This window comes from Ailuropoda melanoleuca, chromosome 5 (genome assembly GCF_002007445.2).
Source record: "Ailuropoda melanoleuca isolate Jingjing chromosome 5, ASM200744v2, whole genome shotgun sequence".
Classification (NCBI taxonomy): domain Eukaryota; kingdom Metazoa; phylum Chordata; class Mammalia; order Carnivora; family Ursidae; genus Ailuropoda; species Ailuropoda melanoleuca.
Window position 1 is genome coordinate 77,536,829 of NC_048222.1, and position 17,390 is coordinate 77,554,218.

Consider the following 17,390-nt stretch of genomic DNA (forward strand, 5'->3'; position numbering starts at 1 on the left):
CATCATCTATTTCACCCATCCCTGCACCCCTCCCCTCTGGTAACCATCACTTTGTTCCCTATAGTTAAGAGTCTGTTTGATGGTTTGCCTTTTTCTCTGCCTTTTTTCTTTGCTCATCTATTTTGTTTCTTAAATTCCACATATGAGTGAAATCATATGGTATTTGTCTTCCTCTGACTGACTTATTTCGCTGAGCATAATACTCTATATCTCCATCCCTGTCATTGCAAATGGCAAGATTTCATTCTATTTTATGGCTAATAGTCCATCATTTATACACACAAACACACACACACACACACACGTATATATATATATATTTTTTCCACATCTTCTTTATCCATCAATCCCCCTCGGGCTGCTTCCATAGTTTCGCTATTATAAATAATGCTGCTGGGGTGCCTGGGTGGCTCAGTCATTAAGCGTCTGCCTTCGGCTCAGGGCGTGATCTTGGCGTTCTGGGATCGAGCCCCGCATCAGGCTCCTCTGCTGGGAGCCTGCTTCTTCCTCTCCCACTCCCCTGCTTGTGTTCCCCCTCTCGCTGGCTGTCTCTCTCTCTGTCAAATGAATAAATAAAATCTTAAAAAAAAAATAATGCTGCAATAAACATAGGGTACATGTATCCCTTTGAATTAGTGTTATTGTATTTTTAGTGTAATTACCCAGTAGTGCAATTCCTGGATTAGGCATTCCTATTACTTTTAAAAACATTTTAAACTTCTCAACATTTGCAGGTATAATTATTTCCCTCTTCTTTCTCTCCTGAACCCTCTCCAATCAGACCTTTGTTTCCATCCTTCCACCCAAATGCTCATCAAGGTCAGTGACAACCTACCTCTACATGGCCAGACCCACTGACCAGCTCTCAGCAGCAGTGGCACTTGATGCCATCCTTATGAGACAGTTTCTTTCTTAGGTCTCCTCTATCAGTCAGAGCCTTCTCTGTTTCTCTTCCTCATTCCTCCTCACCTTCTGACTTCCATAAACCAGTCTTCAGACTTCTCTTATCTTCCTGCCTTCACTTCTGTAGTTATGTCACCTAGTTGGCTTCTATAATTAACAGGTTTTACATGGTAATCTGCAGCTCTCCACCCATCCTACTGCCTACTCTACAGCACTCCTTGGATGTCTAATAGGCTCTGCAAACTTAATGTCTTAAACCAAACTCCTTTTTTCACCCCTACTTCATCCTAAAATGGTTCTTTTTGTGGTCCTTTGTATCTCAATAAATAGCAACTTATGTCCTTTAGTTGCTCGGATAAAAATATTGAGGTCATCCTTGACTTCTCTCTTTCTCTCATTCCCTGCATCCAGTCCTGTAGCAAATCCTATCAGCTGGACTTTAAAATTACATCTAAAATGTAATCCACTGCTACCACCCTGGCCCAGCCACGTTAGTCACTCACCTAATGTAACTGGCCTACCACTTCCATTCAGGCCCATCAGCAGCCCCTTTTCCACCCTGCAGCCAGAGTGACCCTCCACAGCCTAAGACAGATCAAGTAATCAGCTCCTTAAAGCCATGTAGGGGCTCCCCATCTCAATCAGAGTTAAATTCCAGCCCTATGGCCAACCAGGCTCTATGTTTCCTGGTACCTGCTAGTTTTGACTTCTGCCTGTCCTATGTCTCCCACCCCCATTGCTAACTATTCTCCATCCAGACCGGTCTCAACTGGTCTCACATAGGCCAGGCACAGTCCAGCACAGGGACTTGGGGCTTTTGTTCTTGAGGCTTCTGAGCTTCTTTTCTCTTCCCCCAGATTTCCACTTGGCTTGCTCACTCATTTTCCTGAGATTTCTTCAAATGATACAACGGAGAGACCTCCCTTGTACCGCCTGTTTAAAATAACCACCTCACATACTCCTTTGCTACTCACTCTGCTTTATTTTCCTCCATAGCTCATACATCACTAAGGATAGTAGACATTGATTTATTAACGGCTTGTCCACACTACACTAAACAAAAGCCCCAAAAGTGCAAGGACTGTAGCCGTGTTAGTCACTACAGTATCCGAGGACTGAGAGGAAGGCCATCCTAAAGGACGGTCTCAGTGAATGTTTGTTGAATTAACAGACAAAGGAAGAATGAACAGAATTCAGTAATAGGGCTGAGCTATCATTAGGAGAAGAATGTATTTCTCTACTGTTCAGATCTAGCAGTCAGAACAAACTCTTCTCCAAGTCACCATCGAGGACTGTGCAGTGACTGTCCCCATCTCAGGCTGACTTTTGCCTTCTGTCCCCTTCCAGGTATACAGCTCTCCAGGCTCCGTGAGGCTTCTGCTATGACTACAGTTCCCTCGTGGTACCAGGACTGCCCTTTGCTGCCACAGCCACAGCAGATCCCCGTTCTGCCCTGTCTGTCCTTGGTCCCAAGTCAGCATGGGTAGCGTCAGTAGCCTCCTCTCTGGCCACAGCTTCCACGGCAAGCACTGCCGGGCCTCACGATACAAGCTGGGCAAGTCCTCCCATCTCAAGAAGCTCAATCGGTATTCAGACGGGCTGCTGAGATTTGGCTTCTCCCAGGACTCAGGCCATGGCAAGTCCAGCTCCAAAATGGGGAAGAGTGAGGACTTCTTCTACATCAAGGTCAGCCAGAAAACCCGGGGCTCCCACCACCCAGATTACACTGCACTGTCTAGTGGGGACATAGGCGGCCAGGCCGGGGTGGACTTTGGCCCGTCCACCCCACCCAAGCTTATGCCCTTCTCCAATCAGCTAGAAATGGTAAGCAAGGGTCTCTGGTAAGGGTGGGTGGGTCGGAAAGCCAACAGAGAGCAAAATGGGGGCGAAAAGCATGGAGGCAGGGAGGGGAATGGAGGCAGTGATACTAACATTGAAACTTCCAAGAGGCCAGAGCAGTGGTGGTGAGGACAGAAGTGCTCAGTTACACCACAGAGATCAAAGGCTGGACAAAGGAATTGAAGCACTGGTCAGTCCCCTAATCTGGAAGTTTTAGGTGAGCCCTAAGCAAAGAGCAAAGGGGAAATGAAAGCCTTTCTGAGCTCTACTGGAATGTAACTGGTTGTCAAAACAGGACCAATAGCAGCATTTTCAAGTGCATGGCAAGAGTAGGGAGCTCTGTTATCTCTGGAAGAGCTGATGGAGAGTCCACTCGGAGAGAGCTTCTCTGCTGGCAGACTCCTGGAGGTGGGCCTTTCCCTCACTCACTCCTCCTGTGGTGCAGCAACTCCTCACTCAAGCCAGGTCTTAGAAATGTCTTTGGCTGGATAAAAGCCAAGTTTGTTATCATCGAGTTAGCAAGGATGAGGTTAAAAGAGCCCTACATATTCAGAAATCCAGCCCTTAAGCCTCCTCAAACTTTCATGGGTCCCTGTGGACCTGAAAAAAATTTTCCTAGTTAATCCTCTGCCCCTACCTGGGGGGATGAATCCATGGCTTTGATATACTAGGAAATGACCCCCTTAGTTTGCATAGAGCTTTAAGTTTTTCAAATTAAAGGGCTTGTAGACTGCAGTGTACTCTCCCCATGAAAATGACAGTTTTCAGAAAAGGATTGTTTCAAGTGATCCTCGCAACACTTTGATACTGGTCACAGCCAGTTTTCTGACTCCTGGCCTACTGGAAGGGGAAGTGAAGGTGAAGAAGGGTTGACCTCTACAAGGACACCATGCTTGTCCAGCCTAATGCCCTTATCCTACACCACACAGAGACCTGGAGCCAGACTCCTGGCCCAGGGATCTCAGCCAGTGAACCTAAAAATGCTGTTCATCATTGCAGGAGGGCTGGGACAAGCTCATGACAGGTTGGTAGTTTATAAACAAAGTGCCTCAGTGATCCTTAAGGATATCCCCTAGACACCAAGGAATTTCTCCTTGAGAGGGACTCACCATATTCAGCTGCTTCATAGCAAAAGGCAAGGCTGCCTATGGCTATGACCAGGAAGGATACTGTGTGCTGGCACACATACTCCGGCAAGGGAGGGAAAGGTGAGAGGAGAGTTGAAGGGAGACATGGGATCAATACGGTTGTTTTCCTCACCAGGGCTCAGAGAAGGGTGCAGTGAGGCCCACAGCGTTCAAGCCTGTGCTGCCACGGTCAGGAGCCATCCTCCACTCATCCCCTGAAAGCTCCAGCCACCAGCTGCACCCTGCCCCTCCAGACAGGCCCAAGGAACAGGAGCCAAAGCCCAGCCTGTGCTCCGGGGCACTGTCTGACTCCGGCCGGAACTCCATGTCCAGCCTGCCCACACACAGCACCAGCAGCAGCTACCAGTTGGACCCGCTGGTTACGCCAGTGGGGCCCACCAGCCGTTTTGGGGGCTCAGCCCACAACATCACCCAGGGCATCATCCTCCAGGACAGCAACATGATGAGCCTGAAGGCTCTGTCTTTCTCTGATGGGGGAAGCAAGCTGGCCCACCCAAGCAAGGCAGACAAGGGTTCCTCATGTGTCCGTTCCCCCATCTCCACAGACGAGTGCACCATCCAGGAGCTTGAGCAGAAGCTTCTGGAGAGAGAAGGTGAGCTCCAGAAGCTGCAGCGCAGCCTTGAGGAGAAGGAGCTGGCCTCCAGCCAGGCCTATGAAGAGCGGCAGTGGCGCTGCAAGGAGGAGCTGGAGGGCCTGGAGCAGAAGTGCAACAGCAAGTTGAAGCAGGCCTCCCAGAAGAGTCAGCGCACGCAGCAGGTGCTGCACCTCCAGGTGCTCCAGCTCCAGCAGGAGAAGCGGCAGCTCCGGCAGGAACTCGAGAGCCTCATGAAAGAGCAGGACCTGCTGGAGACTAAGCTCAGGTCCTATGAGAAGGAGAAGACCAGCTTTGCCCCTGCACTGGAAGAGACCCAGTGGGAGGTGAGGCTTTACCATGTGGGCTTGGGGTGGTCAGGTGTTCAAAGCCAGTCTCCGTTTCTCCAGGTCTGATCCCATGGTGTGTGAACACAAGTTGCCTAAGCAAAGTGAGCCAAAGTGCCAGCCTTGGGGGCCAAAGAAGGGGCTCCAAGGTAAACCATACTGGGGATATAATTAGTGTGGGTTTCCTACCCTCTCCTACCCCAGGGCCTCACGGCCTCCAGACTTGAGTTTACTAACTGAGTCATTGACTGAGAAGCTGGAACCGGAAGAACAGAGGCCTCGCTGGGCAATCTGAGGGCCGACCCACTTCATCTTGCAGGAGGCTCAAAAGAAGCACAAGCCATGCCTGAGTCTGAGTTCACACTGGTTCAAGAGACCACAAGAGAGTGTAGACTGAGTTACTTTTGAGAGAAGGGACCCCACCTACTAGTAAGAGTGACCTCACTTGTGGCAGGTATCACTGACAGCATGGCTCATTCTCACAGAAGTGTAAGTGGGGCTTTGATTTGGTGGGCTGCACTGGAAACATAGAGGAGCAAGAGAAGTGCACACAACACTGAGAAATGAGGCATCTGAACCTAGCTTTGCTGGAGAGCCAGCTTCACCTCCACATCCTGCTCTCCATATAGTAGCTTTCCTCCCCTGAAGGGCCTCTCCAGGTGGTATGGGGGGCAGGTAGGGGTGTGGGCATGGTACCTCTGTCATTCCCCCCAAAGACTCCTACCCTGGAAAGGAAGCAAGGAGGCACTGTGTCTGCTTAGACCAGCACAACCCCTGGGTGCAGGTGAAATGTCCTTGGTAGCACAGCTACCTGTATGCACTGGAGCTTTTTGTCCCTACTCTAGAAATTAGAATGACAAGCGGTATCAGGAGTAGAGGAAAGGATGCTTTCTATGGCAGAGATGAATGGGGGGACTGGACAGGTGAGAAGGGAAAGTCACTTGTGTTTGCCAGTTGTCCCAAAAAGAAAAGGATGCTGGCTATGGGAGTAGTGCTTTTCCTCTTTCCCATGATGTTGGCACAGCAGACTCCACCCCAGCCATTGTTTTTCAGCCAGGACTCAGAGACACTTCGGGGCATCTCACGGATATAAGCTAGTCCTGGCACTAGGCATCCTTCCTTATTTGCCCAGCCCCCAGCTAAGCTGGGCATTGCTATGACCTCAATCCCAGATTGTCCAGTCGGGCTATATAGCAAAACAATAAATAAAATAAATATTTATAATAATACATAAATATACTACAAACATATTTAGAATAATAATAATTTATCAAATGTTTATTAAGTACCAAGCCCTAGGTTCTCCCATTTAATCTTTATAATAACTCTATTATCTTATTAATCCTTAATTTAGTTAAGGAAACTGAGGCACAGAGAGGTTATAGTAGCAAATAGCTAGTTAAATGACTTGCCCAAGGTCACCACATAATATGTATCAGAACCAGGATTTGATCTTAACACTTTGGCTCCAGAGTTCACATTTTTAATCACTACTCCATAGTGCCACAACACTAACGTCATATATCGCCAGGATCAGCCGATTATATCATATATGATCCAGCCAGGATTCAAAGGCAACCCATGCCTCAACCGTGACTTTATGTTGCTCCCTCCATGAAACAAATACAGGCTTGGTTTTAGGAAGGCATTCTCAGTCCCACACAAGCATTGTGGGTGGAGCTCTGCATTGCTCCATAAGTGGTTCATGAGAACAAGGGGTTGGGGGTTACTACTGTGACTGAAGTGAGGAGAAATTAAGGTGGCTTCTGGTCTTGATCCGAGAACCCATTCTATAGAGTCCCAGGCCCTGACCTTCATTCTGTCCAGCTTTCCCACAGGCCAGCAGGGGGGAAATCACTCTTGTGACACGGCCGGCCAAACTGGTCTTGATCTTCTTTTGAGCCACCTATGACCCCAAATGGCCAAGACCCTGGAGACCCGTGGATCTGAATCAGTGCCTTTGGTTTTGTCCGCTGCTCTTAGCCAACTTTTGAAAAGAAATAAGAATAGAAAGGGTAGAGGGAGGGGCGCCTGGGTGGCACAGCAGTTGAGCGTCTGCCTTCGGCTCAGGGCGTGATCCCGGCGTTGTGGGATGGAGCCCCACATCAGGCTCCTCCGCTATGAGCCTGCTTCTTCCTCTCCCACTCCCCCTGCTTGTGTTCCCTCTCTCACTGGCTGTCTCTATCTCTGTCGAATAAATAATCTTAAAAAAAAAAAAAAAGAAAGGGTAGAGGGGTGGGAAAGGGGAGAAAACACAGTAAATCTCCATTCGGCAGATCTGAATTTGATACTCTGAGCCAGGAATGTTGCTAGTCATTGGAGTGCAGCAGTTTATCCCAGCAGGGAGGGAGGGGAGCTGTGTATACGCAAGGGTGAGGTCATAGGATGTGGGCACAAGCATGAATGATAGAAGTTTGGCCAACATGGAAATCAGTATCATTGATGTTAAGCGTGGATGATGGAGCTACCAGATGGAGTGACAAGTAGTGGTCACTGATTTACACATAGCTGTGGGTTTGGGTACAGATTGAGATTTAGACTCTGATTTGGGATTGAGGCAGGCATGTGGACAGACCAAGTGAGGCTCCAGAATGAAGGGAAGCTCCAAGAGGGTCTCAACCTTCATGGGTCACCCAGACCATCATGCTCTTGAGATACTGTGTTAAGACTAGCCTAACTTTTTAGAAGGTTAAGATGTTACTTGCCCCAGGTAAGGACCTCTTTCATCTTAGCACTTCCTCTTCTCCCCCACCCAACCCTTGGCAGGTGTGCCAGAAGTCAGGTGAAATCTCTCTCCTGAAGCAGCAGCTGAAGGAGTCGCAGACAGAGATCAATGCCAAGGCTAGTGAGATCCTCAGTCTGAAGGCACAGCTGAAGGACACACGGGGCAAACTGGAGGGCATGGAGCTGAAGACTCAGGATTTGGAGAGCGCTCTGCGCACCAAAGGCCTAGAGCTGGAGGTCTGTGAGAATGAGCTACAGCGCAAGAAAAATGAGTCTGAGCTTCTCCGAGAGAAGGTGAACTTGCTGGAGCAGGAGCTGCTGGAACTGCGGGCCCAGGCTGCCTTGCAGCGGGATGCTGTGTCCCTGGGGCCAGGACTGGGGCCTGGGCCAGGGACTACTTTCTCTGAGGACATCCCTGCCCTGCAGCGGGAGTTGGAGCGGCTGCGTGCAGAGCTGAAGGAGGAGCGGCAGGGCCATGACCAGATGTCTTCAGGCTTCCAGCATGAGCGGCTGGTGTGGAAGGAGGAGAAAGAGAAGGTGATCCAGTACCAGAAGCAGTTACAGCAGAGCTACTTAGCCATGTACCAGCGGAACCAGCACCTGGAGAAGGCTCTGCAGCAACTGGCCCATGGGGACGGTGCAGGAGAGCCCTTTGAAATTGACCTTGAAGGAGCCGACATCCCCTATGAGGACATCATAGCCACTGAGATCTGAGGGGCCTCCTGGGAGAGGGAGACCCAGGGATCTGGCACTGGGAAACAGGGGTGCAGAGCCTGTCAAGGAGGGCTCCTCTCCCCACTCTCCTGCTCGTAACTCAGGCCTCTGTGAGAGGCCTCCCCAAGGCACAGACCTGGGATTCTCCAGGGGAGGGGAGAGGAGAAGAAGGACTGCTACATAACCTTTTCAATCCTTGCCCACATTCTAGCATTTACCATCTCTGCAGCCCATCAGACCTCTAGATTTCCTAAGAGATGGGTTCAGGGATCTCCATCATTTGGTTAAGTGCTCTCTAAACCTTGCCTTTTGTTAAAAAATACTTAGACCCTCTCCCAGCGATGGTGGTAACTGCTGTATTGGCTGATGGCCACCCCAGGATAGAAGCTCCCTTCTGCCTCTTCCCACAACCACTTTTTTGCCCCTGGACACATTGGGATGCCTTGAGAGTAGAAAGAAGCCATCTGTGATCATAAGCCTTGGAACTTAACCTGGTCATAACCTGAGCTGTTTTTCTCTGGCCTCAGAGTTGTAGGGGTTGGATTTTGGTATGGAGAACCTGGCTTAGCAACATCAGAGCTGTCCCAACCCTAGAATGCCACAAAAAGGAGGGGAAATCTGGGGCAACCCTAGAATGTCTAGACTCAGCAAAGCCTAGAGAGGGTCAGAGGAAGAAGCCATGTAGTAATGGCCAGACCCTGCTGGGCCCTGCTAACTGGAGATAAGCAGCCTTTGGACTCCTGGTAGCCTTTGACCTCAGTGACCACTCTTCTTAAAGCCATAGACACTGAGGCCCTGGGGAGGGGAGATTGAAGGCACTGTGACACAGGGAGGGTACGGCTTTCCAAATGTCCCTGGGAGAGCCTCCAGATCTTTCTTCATGGGGCTAGAGGTAGGGGTTTCCCCACCTGGTTTAAATTGGCCAGTGGCGACTCTGAACGTATTTTCTCCTCAAGAATCCAGCCTTTGCTGGATCCAGCTTGACCTCATTTACAACTAAAATGGTGCACGAATGATATGACATTTCCGTCCTTTGCCTGCGGCTCAGTTTAATGGCACACCCTTTCCCCTTTGCATTTCCAGTGCTAAATTCAGACAAGACTCCTTACGGGTCAGGAACAATCCCCAGCGTTTGGTGGGCCAGAGCTCCAGCCAGGGAGAAGAGACACAAATACAGCTTTATGAACAGCCCCAGGGCCACTGGCTAGCCTCCCTCTACCTGGGCCCCACAGAAGCCCCCAGTTGTAAAGAATCCAGGGGGCTTCAGTTTGCTGGGGGCTGAACCAGTGCCTGGGGGAGGCTGGAGTTTCTCTTTTGAAGATGTGCAGAGCTGGGGGAGGAAAGAATGGTGAAGTTTCTGAGTTGCTTGGTTCAGAGGAAAAAAAAAAATTTTTTTTTTTGTCTTCTTACTTTTTTTCTTTCTTGTCTTTTCAGAAGCAAGACAGATCTAGCAGGCAGCCAGAACTGTTCCATGTTCTATTTTTGACTAAAGCTACAGCTGTTGTTCTTTCTTAGGACAGCCAAGCCTTGCTGGATTCCTGAGCTTCGTGCCTGTTTGCTGAGAGGGGTTCACTGAAGTAGGAGGGATGAGAGTCTGGGTATTTAGCAAGTCTGAAACCAAACCCCCTGGTTCTGCCTCCCTGACCACAGTCCTTACAGGACCCAGAGTGGGAGCTGCTTCTTGTGACACCACCACCCCCACCTCCCAGCCCCGCCTTCAGACCACCACATTCTTTCCCTGAGTAAGGCTGAGAGCAGGGCCATCTTCCCTGCAGTTAGCTCTGCCTTCTGGTCCCTGGGGTTAGGCTGTGCCTGTGACAGGAGCTTTTCTGGAATTTCAAGCCACTGGTCTTAGTCATAGGCCAGATTTAAACCTGAAATGGATAGGCTAAAAGCCCCCTTCCTGCCTGGAGGGCAGTACCCTCCATTGGGCACAGTGCAGACCCTCAAGTCAAAATTGTCCCATTCCCTAAGCCACGCTATTAGAAGGTGGGAGAGGGGTGGTAAAATATCTTTCAACTGAGAAGGCACTTTGAGAGCAGAAAACAAAACAGGTGACTCCATACAGTTTACACAGAGTTTTATTCAGGGTAACGTACTGACCGGGAGAATCGGGTGGCCAATGATCCACGGGCTGCACGCAGTTATTCTCCACAAAGTCTGGACCTAGTTCATAGTTTTGATAAGGCCAGGGGACACACAGAAGGGCATTATACCGAGATCAAAGGGTTTGCATGCACCTAATTGACAGCTAACCTCTAATTAGATCTGTGGCACCACCTGTGCCTCCGGAAGAGGAAAGACTGTGTTCTCTTCAACAGATTCGTGGGAGGCCAAAACAAGCCTCCCCCAATCCAAGCCTTGGAAGGCATTTCTACAGTATGTATGCTAACCTCCAAGGGGCCCAGAACACAGCCCCAAGAGAGGTCATCAAGCAAACACGAGCAAGATGGAGGACCAAAGTTGGAGTCCATATTGTCAGCACTCCTACACACAGCCCTCACTCCCTCTATTTCCACCAGCCTGTGCCTTGTTCGAGTTCTTTTTCCCAGTGAGACTGCCATGAGATAAAGGGGCTGCTATTCCCTCCCCAGGCTGGAGAAACCCCACTACTCCCCACCCGCAAAGAGCAGCCAAAAGCCCTGTGCCCTGCCCTCCAGACCTTGCTGAGAAGAGATGGGTGCTAAGCCCAGAGGAGGACACTCAGGGGCAAGGTCTGTGCTCCACCATGGTGTGACCATAGCAAGCACTCTGCGTCCCTGCCTAAGGCCAACCCATGGGTGCCCCCCCCATGGCCACCTACCAAAGGCCCCAGGGTGGCCCACAGTGCACCAGAGTGCACCAGTGTCCTGTAACATAGTGACCTTACCGCCATGTGGTTTTTCTTCCCTTCCCTATGGAAAAACATCCTTACTATTCCTGGACCATGCCAAACCCAGCCTCTTCGGAAGGAGGCTCTGAACAACAGAGTCTGAGCAGGGACTGTGAAGTCAGATGACAGGGACTTCAGAGTAGACGGCCTGGCCCAGGGCCAGCCAGCATGCACTTGCTTCCATTCGTTCTGAATACTTCTGCTGGCATGCTTGCTCTTTCAGTCAGATCGACCTGCTCTGCTCTTCCAAAGGATGCCTGGCCTGAAAATGCTCTGGCTGCCTGCAAAGAGAGAGCAGTAGCCAGTACCACCTCACCAAGAATGGGACTCTGTCTCCAGGCCCTGCAATGACCAGAGTCTCTCAGGGCTCCCCATGGGGGTCTGTCTTCTGGCTGCATTCAGGTAACTCCAGTTGGGTGCACTCTGGCCCCATAGGCACTGAGCTCTATATGGACTGGGGAGGGTTAGCTCTCCCCTGAGAAACACTTGCTGACCCTCTGCTCCCTCCCCTATTCTTGTCCCGGCCCAGCCTGGGCCATCTCTTGCTGATGGAGCAGCAGCTTTGGGAGACGGCTTTCCCTATGGGGCCTGAGTTCTCCTAAGCCAAAGCTGTCATGGCAGGAGATCATGCACCCTGTGCAGTGGGTGCTTCTTGTGTGGTCGGTCTTGTGCTGAGTCTGCATGCACAGCTGGAGCCCCCAGCCAAGGCTGGCTTTGGAGAGACTGGCATGGAAAGAATATGTACATAGTTATTTTTCTCTGGGTTGTTTCTTGTTTTTTTGGTTTGATTTGCTTTTGACAGCTTCATTTTATTTTTGATGCCCCTTTTTGTCCTGTAAACTATTTCTGATAATTTTATGTTTCTATTTATGAATAAAGAATGCCATTTCTCATGCCCTCCAGAGCTGCTTTTGTCGACTCAAGCTACCCTGCTTGTCCAGGCTGTGCTGTAGCAGCTCCTTGGGGTGTCTCCATCTGGAACAGCAGAGCTGATGTCTCTCCCTGCCAGTGAAGGAGGTGCAGACAGCCTTGATGAAGGCACTGTTGGCTGGGGGAAGCATGGGCCTTGGCATCAGGTAGACTTCCAGGCAGTCTGTACCATTCTCCAACCCTGTGGTTTTATCTGTGAAAGGGCCCTGAATTGACCCTGAGGAAGGAGAAAAGGAGACGCAGGGACATATGTCTGTAACATACAGGGTCCTCTCCAAAAGAGAGCCCCTCCCCGGCCAAACCTTAGGCCTCCCCTCCCTCACTGTCTAGCTGCTCACCTCACCAGCCAATTCCTTGGCCTATTGAATCCAGCCTCTTTGGCAGGAGACCAAAGTGGCTATTGTTGCCACTACCTCGGGGCCATTTGTCCAGCCTTCTCTATGCCAACCTGCCTCGTTCACCTCAACAAGCATTCCCAACTGCTCTGGGCTCAAGTCCTACACTCAAAGGGCTTCTACTCAGGTGGCAGGAGACAGAAGGAACATGTAAGAAGGAAATGGAACACATGAGGGATAAATGGCAATGCCTTTGAGGTGGGACAAGTCAAGCACTCTAGGGAAGGTGGCAGGCAGGAAAGGGTCTGGGGAGGGGGGCAAGTATGGGACGGAAGAGGAGTGAGCAGAAAGGGAAGGACAGGAAGCACATCCCAGGACAGGCATTCACAGCAGCCTAGGGCTCCCTGCCTGTCTACACAGGTGACAGGAGCAGCACTGGAGGTGGGAGAGGCAGGAGGCCTGGGTGTGGTGCACCTCCAAGCTCAAGGATGGTCAAGCAGCTGAGAAGTGACCAAGTCAGGATGGGAGCCTGCATCTGTCTAATTCCAAGCTCCAGCACTCAGACAAATGGGTCATATCAGCCCTGGGGTAACCCTTCTAGTTCTTTGTCCTAACCCTGGCTCATGGTGGGTAGGCCACTGCATTGGTGGCACCCACTGAAATATGCCTCCCACTAATCACACCCCTATGTAGCCCCTTCCCTTTAGTTCTGGCAGGCCCTGGGACTTACTTTAACCAATTAAAGTCAGTGGAAGTGATGCTCCACCAGTTCCAGCCTAAACTTGGAAGCTTCCAATTTTATATTCCTGGGGGCCCTGAGCCGCCATGTAAAAAACCCCTCTCGTCTACTGGAGAGACCTCACGGAGCAGGAGGGATCCTGTTGTCCCAGCGAGGCTCCAGCTAAGTGCAGCTGATCCATCAGACCCCATGGAACAGGGATTTGCTTCCCCCACTCTGCCCTTCCAGAATCCTGACCTTAGGTACCATGAGCACATTAAATGGCAGTGTTTTTAAGCCACTAAATTCAAGGTGATTTCTCATGTGGCATAGAAATAGATAACCACTCTCTGGCAGCCCCTCACTCCACTTCTACAAGAGTCTCTCTGTCTACTGGGCTAGGAGTAATAGAAAGGCAGGACTCCTGGAAAGGGACGGAGCCGTGGAAAAGACTGCTTGAGTGGCAGGAAGGACAGCAAAGCAGGGAGCAAAGCCTTCTCCCTGCCCATCTTCCCCTGGAGTGCTATTGAGGACACCAGTCTTTCTTAAGCCCCCAAACCTACTTACTATTTTAGAAAAAAAAAAAAGAATAAAAGGGAAATGAGAGTGGGAGAGAGAGAAAAAACGGGAGAGGGAGGCTCCTCCTCCCCGGAGAATAAGCAGCTGAGCCTCAGTGTGGCCAGTGCTGGGAGAAGTCCCCAGATTCTCGTAAGCCATGAACAGAGTGTGCACACTTGTGCCTGTGAGGTGGGAGGCTGAGTGGCCACCGTCCCCAAATGGCCTCCACAGAAGGTGCTTTCTGAGTTACATGAAGGAGGTCAGGCTGCCTCCAACTTTCTCTTCAACCCAGGCATCAGAAGGGCTGAAATATCACCATTTCCTTCACTCCTGTATGCATACATGTATTCACTCAACAAATATTTATTGAGCTTTTATTTTATGCCAAGCCCTGTTCTAGATTCCAGAAATACAGAGGTGAACAAACAGTGAAGGGCCTTTCTCCTAATGAAACTTTCACTCTGGAAGTAAATAAATCAGATGATTTTCAATTCAATCAGATAACTGCCATGAAGGAAAGAAACAGAATGCTATAAGCCAGCTGGGCACAGGTGGTGCTATGTGGAAGTGTGGCATGGGGGAAATCGGTGCAGGGAAAGAAAGGTTGCAGAACCAAAATGTCCTCTTATTTCAAGATTTTGGTAGACTGTGCCAGTCATCATCCCTTCCTAACTTGGACCTCCCATTCCCACCCCACGTCCCCTCTCTTGGAAATCTCACCCTCCCTGAGGGCCTCAGCAGACACCTTCTTCACAGGGAGTTGGCAGTGCTGCTGCCTCCTCCGTTTCTCTCTTGCTGCCCTGTACCTCTCCAACAGCAGCCCTGAGTAGCCTATAACCTCAGCTTCCTCTCCCTCAGAAACAGTTCCTCCCATCACTTCCAATGAACACTGGAAAGCTTGAATTCAGCATCGAACATTGTCTTTCCACACATGAAAATTAAAAACAAAATTTTGTGAAATAACACAAACCTTATATGGATGCTAAAGTTAAAATAAAGTTAAAGTTAAAATAGCATCTTTCCATGTAACGTGCTTGAGAAATGTTCCACTTCAATTATTATATCCATATACACAATTTTTAATTTCTGTTTTGGTGGTAGAGGTCTGCTTTGCTGGGGCCCCAAGCAGAAGTTTATTCAGCCTACTGTATAATCCAGAGCGTTCCCCCAGGATATCTCTCTTTTACCAATCTCTCCTTGCAGCTTGGAGCCATCCATAACCACTGCCTTTCCACCATCCTCTCTATCTAATCAGATCCTAGATCCTGTTGAATCTCCTTAAAGCCCCTCCCTCCAATCTTCATTTCATCCTGCATCTACTGGCCAGCTAAGGTCACCAAAAGACTCCCAGAGTGCCCAAGACCTCTTAGACATCTTCTGATTACAACCACCTCGCTTTTATAGATGAGAGAAGAGAGACCCAGAGAGGAAAGAAGACATCTTTGAGGTCACACAGCTAGTGAATGATAGAGCTAGTCACCTTGACAATCCAATAACCCCACTGGTTTCTTTGCCCCCAGTCTGGTCCACTAAATCTGTGGACATACAAGATGCGGGTTTATCACCACCCCCTGACCCAGTGCTTCTCCTACCATGTCTCTCCCTTGTTTGAAACCTTCAGGGGCTCCCCCGACCTCCAAATAAAGTTAAATACCATTACCTGGCCTCGAGTGTCTACACTTTATGGTTCCAAAACCTACCTTGGCAAACCTAAAGCACTCTCCTGAAACATCACATCTACCATCAATGTAAGTTTCATAAATGCCAAGACATTCCTCTTGTCAGTTACAATCTTTATGAGAAAAACCTGTTCTGCTGCCCAGCCCTGTGTTCACCCTGAGACCTGGCCAGAGACACCTCAATGGAACGCAGTGTGGCAAAAGGTCAAGCACTCAATCTGCACAATCAGAGCTGAGTTCATGTCCAGACTCCACCACTGCTGAGCTCATGATATTGGATAAGTTACTTAACCTCCCTGTGCTTCAGAGGATTTTTTTTTTTTTGACAATTAAATGACATAGTGCCCATTGAAAGGCAGCTAAAGTATTGCTATTATTTTTATTACCACTATCATAATTTATTGTTACCATTACTTGTTAATACAATGTCACTGCTTCCAGCTGTGCTGAACTACACTGGTGCCTGAGACTCCAGCAGCCTCAGCAAAACCCCACCCCTTGGGGAACAGCTGACTATTCCAGTCAACTCCCCCCCCCCCCGCCCAAGCTTTTCTCTCCAGCTCTCATCTCCAGAAGGCTGACTTGTGGGGCAAAACCCCTGGGAGAGAGGGAGGGCACACAGCTGGGAGAAGAAAGGAGCAAAGACGGATTTGCTAGGCAGTGTGGTGGTGCAGGTCTAGGCTGGAGCCAACCTGTGACACTGACCACAACACCATGCCCAAAGGGAGCCAGTTAGAATCCGTTTCACACCCCCCTAAGTGCAGCCTTTCCTGTCAGACCCCCATCAGCCCTGCCACACAGTGCCAGCCCCAGTGCACACATATGCACACAAGCAGAGTCCCAACTGTGTTCTCCCTTCAGTGTCCACCATCCCCCACTGCCTCAGTTATGGCTAACTGAGCTGTAAGTAGGCTTATAAGCCTACTTACATTTGTAATCAGCATTTGTAATCAGTGACAGGTAAGACAAATTAAATTCCTCACACCAAAAGTAAGAGGACAATTTGCCTGCCATGACCCATTACCTGCTGGTATCCTCTTGGGCTGCGTGGGGCCAGAGCCAGGAAGTACACACCTAGCCTGAGGGTTCAAGGTCCAAGGTTCCCTTGCTTGATGAGTTCTTCTGGGCAAAAAGACAGGGGCACAATAGAGCAGGCTAGGGGGTGAGGGCAAGGGGGCACTGCCCATGCCATGGGGAAGGGAAGTTGATATATACTGGGCTTGGGGCTAGATGGCTTCTCAAGCTGGTATCTGCATTTATCACTCACAACAACCCTGCATTGTACATAAGATGGAGATCTGGCCCCCAGTGTGTGTGGCTTAACTGTGGCCACGAGTTCTCACTCTGATACTAGGCTGCTTCTTCCTTCTACCTCTATTCCAGCCCTTGCATCCAGCTGTCCCCAACTAGCCATAGAAGGTTATATTCTGAGGGGCGCCTGGGTGGCTCAGTCGTTAAGCGTCTGCCTTTGGCTCAGGGCGTGATCCCGGCATACTGGGATTGAACCCCACATCAGGCTCCTCTGCTATGAGCCTGCTTCTTCCTCCCACTACCCCTGCTTATGTTCCCTCTCTTGCTGGCTGTCTCCATCTCTGTCGAATAAATAAATAAAATCTTAAAAAAAAAAGTTATATTCTGAGCTCCTGTTCCTCACTGTCCTACACTCCCCTCAGTGCAGGCCCTTTCCATCAGAGTCCTGAAATTCCACTGTTAGAAATGCACGACTTTGGGCTGAGCTTTCAAAAGCATGAATATCCCAGGAGAGGTGACCCCTGAGTAAGTGAATGGGTTTCTGAGGCATTTCCCAAACTGGAGAAAAATGGGGTTACAGCAGAAAGCTGGGCTCCAGGCTGGGGGTGGAGGGGAAGTGGCTGCAGGAAGGGAGCAGGGGTTAGTAGATAAATGTCAGTTGGTTCAAGGTCATCTTGCTTTTCTCCCCCACTGTCCATAAGGGTGGCCCAAGATCGCTAGAGCTACCTATACTCCAGCCCCTGAAAATGCCAACGTAAGCAGCTTAGAGCTTGGCCTGCTCTGGCCCCAGCTTTGGTCAC

The 17,390-nt window shown here is 50.0% G+C and overlaps 1 protein-coding gene across 3 annotated transcripts in view; it reads left to right on the top strand.

Moving 5' to 3' along the window:
* The window catches only part of LZTS1 (leucine zipper tumor suppressor 1), a 52,910-nt gene extending 36,423 nt beyond the window's left edge, over positions 1 to 16,487 (top strand). For 2 of the 3 annotated variants that reach the window (XM_034661317.1, XM_002929300.4), the window contains 3 exons: positions 2,251 to 2,727; positions 4,006 to 4,809; positions 7,576 to 16,486. In XM_034661317.1, coding sequence (XP_034517208.1) covers positions 2,383 to 2,727; positions 4,006 to 4,809; positions 7,576 to 8,247 — 1,821 coding nt within the window. In that variant the 5' untranslated portion in view covers positions 2,251 to 2,382 and the 3' untranslated portion in view covers positions 8,248 to 16,486. Of the gene's footprint in view, positions 1 to 2,250; positions 2,728 to 4,005; positions 4,810 to 7,575 lie in introns of all 3 variants that reach the window. The other variant, XM_019809983.2, reaches the window with a different exon arrangement.
* The last annotated feature ends 903 nt before the right edge of the window (positions 16,488 to 17,390 follow it).